General features: G+C 63.3%; 1 protein-coding gene across 1 annotated transcript in view; it reads left to right on the top strand.

Moving 5' to 3' along the window:
- Positions 1 to 12: 12 nt before the first annotated feature.
- LOC113961408 (voltage-dependent P/Q-type calcium channel subunit alpha-1A-like) overlaps positions 13 to 3,392 on the top strand; it is a gene marked incomplete at its 3' end in the record, with an annotated part of 7,579 nt that continues 4,199 nt past the window's right edge. The window contains exons 1-7 of the mRNA XM_027671723.1: positions 13 to 150; positions 267 to 396; positions 857 to 916; positions 994 to 1,100; positions 2,301 to 2,312; positions 2,658 to 2,757; positions 3,213 to 3,373. Coding sequence (XP_027527524.1) covers positions 107 to 150; positions 267 to 396; positions 857 to 916; positions 994 to 1,100; positions 2,301 to 2,312; positions 2,658 to 2,757; positions 3,213 to 3,373 — 614 coding nt within the window. The remainder of the gene's footprint in view (positions 151 to 266; positions 397 to 856; positions 917 to 993; positions 1,101 to 2,300; positions 2,313 to 2,657; positions 2,758 to 3,212; positions 3,374 to 3,392) is intronic.

Genomic DNA, 3,392 nt, shown 5'->3' on the forward strand with positions numbered 1-3,392 from the left:
CCCCGCAGTGAACAAGAACGCCAACCCCGAGCCGCTGCCCCGCAAGGAGGAGGAGGAGAAGAAGGAGGAGGAAGGCGACGGGCAGGACGAGAACGGCCCCAAGCCCATGGTGCCCTACAGCTCCATGTTCATCCTCTCCACCACCAACCCGTGAGCGCCGGGAGGGGGGTGGGGTGTTGGGGCGGCTCTGGAGGGCTCGGGGGGGGGGTCGAGGGGGCTCTAGGGGGGTCGGGGGGTGCCCCCACACTGTCCCCCACCCCCGGCAGGTTCCGCCGGCTGTGCCACTACATCGTGAACCTGCGGTACTTCGAGATGTGCATCCTCATGGTCATCGCCATGAGCAGCATCGCCCTGGCCGCCGAGGACCCCGTGCAGCCCAACGCCCCCCGGAACAACGTGAGACACCCCCCCCAACACCCGCCGGGACCCCCTGGGGCTGATCTGCAAAGGGGGGGACCCCAAAATACACCCCAAAGCAATGGGGGTGTCTCACAGTCTCTGTGCTGGGTCTGAGAGCCAGAGAGCGGCTGAGGGGTGATGGGTGGTCCCAGGGAGGGTCCCAGGATGCTCCAACACCCCCTGGAACAATGTGAGACTCCCCCCGACACCCGCTGGGACCCCCTGGGGCTGATCTGCAAAGGGGGGGACCCCAAAATACAGCCCAAAGCTGGGTGAGGGCTCTCACAGACTCTGAGAGCCGGAGAGCAGCTGGGGGGTGATGGGTGGTCCTGAGGGGGTCCTGGGGGGTGCTGGGGGGGCTCCAAGGGTGCTGAGGGGATCCCAGGATGCTGAGGGGTCCCGGGGGGGGGGAAGAGGGTTACCCCATCCATCTCCCCCCACCCCACCCCACCTGCAGGTGCTGCGCTACTTCGACTACGTCTTCACGGGGGTCTTCACCTTCGAGATGGTGATCAAGGTGAGCGCAGGGTGGGGTCCCACGGGGGGATGGGGGGTCCCCTGGCACCCCCTGACACCCCCCTGACCCCCCCTTAGATGGTGGATCTGGGGCTGGTGCTTCACCAAGGTGCCTATTTCCGGGACCTGTGGAACATTCTGGATTTCATCGTGGTCAGCGGGGCCCTGGTGGCCTTCGCCTTCACGTGAGTCTGGGGGGGACACGGGGGGGGATTTTGGGTGGGGGGCACCTCTCCCAGTGCCCCCCCAGTGCCCCCGGGGGGGCTGTGCCACCGCCCTCTCTCTCTCTCTCTCTCTCTCTCTGTGTCGCTTCGACGTCCGTCCGTCCGTCCGTCCTGGGCCGTTTGTCACCACGTTGTGACGTTGTGTCGTCCTGTCACCATCCCGTGGGGGGGGGGAGGGAGGAGTAACCTGCGAGTAAGAGAGGATGAGGAAGGGCCTAGGGAGGGGTGAGGGAGCCCTGAGGGGCTGAGGATGCCCTGAGTAAAGGGTGAGGATCCCCCAAAGGGTGAGGATCCCATGAGTAAAGGATGAGAATCCCCCAAAGGGTGAGAACCCCCTGAGTAAAGGGGGAGCACCCATGAGTGAAGGGGGAGCATCCCCTGAGTAAAGGGGGAGCGTCCCCTGAGTAAAGGGGGAGCCTCCTCTGAGTAAGAGCTGAGCATCCCCTGAGTAAAGGATGAGTGTCCCCCAAAGGGTGAGGATCTCCCGAGTAAGAGATGAGAATCCCCTGAGTAAAGGGGGAGCATCCCCTGAGTAAAGAGTGAGGAACCCCTGAGTAAAGGGGGAGCGTCCCCCAAAGGGTGAGAATCCCCTGAGTAAGAGGTGAGCATCCTCTGAGTAAAGGGTGAGAATCCCCTGAGTAAAGGGGGAGCATCCTCTGAGCCACCGAGCATCCTTAAAGGGTGAGCATCCCTTGAGTGTCTGAGCAGCCTTAAAGGAGGAGCATCCTCCAAGTAAAGAACGAGCATCCCCTGAGTAAAGGTTGAGCATCCCCTGGGTAAAGGTGGAGCATCCCCTGAGTAAAGGGTGAGGATCCCCCAAAGGGTGAGAATCCCCTGAGTGAAGGATTCCAATCCCCTGAGTGACTGAGCACCCCCGAAGCAAAGCTGGAGCATCCTTTGAGTAACTGAGCGTCCCCAGAGTAACCTGGGCACTGCCCCTATAACCGAGTGACCCCAAAGCAGGGGTTGAGCATCTCCCACCCCCCGAGCGAGGTGTGAGTAAGCCCGGAGCAGACCCCGAGTACCTCCCAGGAGATCGGGATGTCCTGTGGCTCCACCCCCTCCCCTCCCACGGGGGTCCTGGGGGAGGGGGTCCTGAGAGGGGGGTGGTCTGGGCTCTCACCGTGCCTTGTCTCTCCCCTTCCTCTGCCACCGCCACAGGAGCAGCTCACGGTAAATCCTAAATCCTTCTGCCTTCGTCTCCGTGTCCTCGTCCTCTCCTCGTGCTCATGGTCGTGCCTCGCTCCCCCCCTCCTCCTCCTCCTCCTCCTCTCCTCCCCCCTCCCCAAAAAACCTGCTCTCCCACCCTCCAAAAGCTACCTCAGGGCGGGATTGGGGGGGGAAAGGGAGAGGGGGGAAGGATCTCGAGGGAGGGGGGGACCATGGAAGGGGAGGAGAGGGGGTGGGACCGCCCGTGGTCCTGCTGGGGGGGATTCCAGAGGGGATTCCAGGGAGGGATTCCAGGGGGGATTCCAGGGGGGATTCCAGGGTCTCACATCCCCCCCTCCCATCCCACAGCGGCAGCAGCAAAGGGAAGGACATCAACACCATCAAGTCCCTACGCGTCCTCCGTGTCCTGCGGCCCCTCAAGACCATCAAGAGGCTGCCCAAGCTCAAGGTGGGCTCGTTTGGGGGTCCCTGGGGGAGTTTGGGGGTCCGTGGGGGGGTTTTGGAAGTCTCTGGGTGGGTTTGGGGGTCCTCGGGGGAGGGTTTGTGGGTCTCTGGGGGGGTTTTGTGGGTCCCTGGGGGGGTTTTGGGGGTCCCTGGGGGGGGGTTAGGGGTCCCTGGAGGGGGGTTGGGGGTGCCTGGGGTGGTTTTGGGGGTCCCTGGGGGAGGGTTTGTGGGTCTCTGAGGGGGTTTTGTGGGTCCCTGGGGGAGTTTTGGGTGTCCCTGGGAGCGTTTTGGGAGTCTCTGAGTGGGTTTGGGAGTCCTTGGGGAGGTGATTTTGGGTGTCTCTGAGGGGTTTTAGGGGTCAAGGTGGGGGGTATTTGCTGCCCACCAAGGGTGGGGGGGTGTTGGGGGGTTCCCAGCCTATGCTGAGCCCCCTCCCCTCTCGCTGTCCCCCCTCCCCAGGCTGTTTTTGACTGCGTGGTGAACTCGCTGAAGAACGTCCTCAACATCCTCATCGTCTACATGCTCTTCATGTTCATCTTCGCCGTGGTGGCCGTGCAGCTCTTCAAGGGCAAGTTCTTCTACTGCACCGACGAGTCCAAGGAGTTCGAGAAGGACTGCAGGTACCCCGGGACCCCCCCC

The sequence above is a fragment of the Neopelma chrysocephalum genome, unplaced genomic scaffold (assembly GCF_003984885.1).
Source record: "Neopelma chrysocephalum unplaced genomic scaffold, ASM398488v2 Primary Assembly neopelma1_97147, whole genome shotgun sequence".
In the NCBI taxonomy this organism is placed as follows: domain Eukaryota; kingdom Metazoa; phylum Chordata; class Aves; order Passeriformes; family Pipridae; genus Neopelma; species Neopelma chrysocephalum.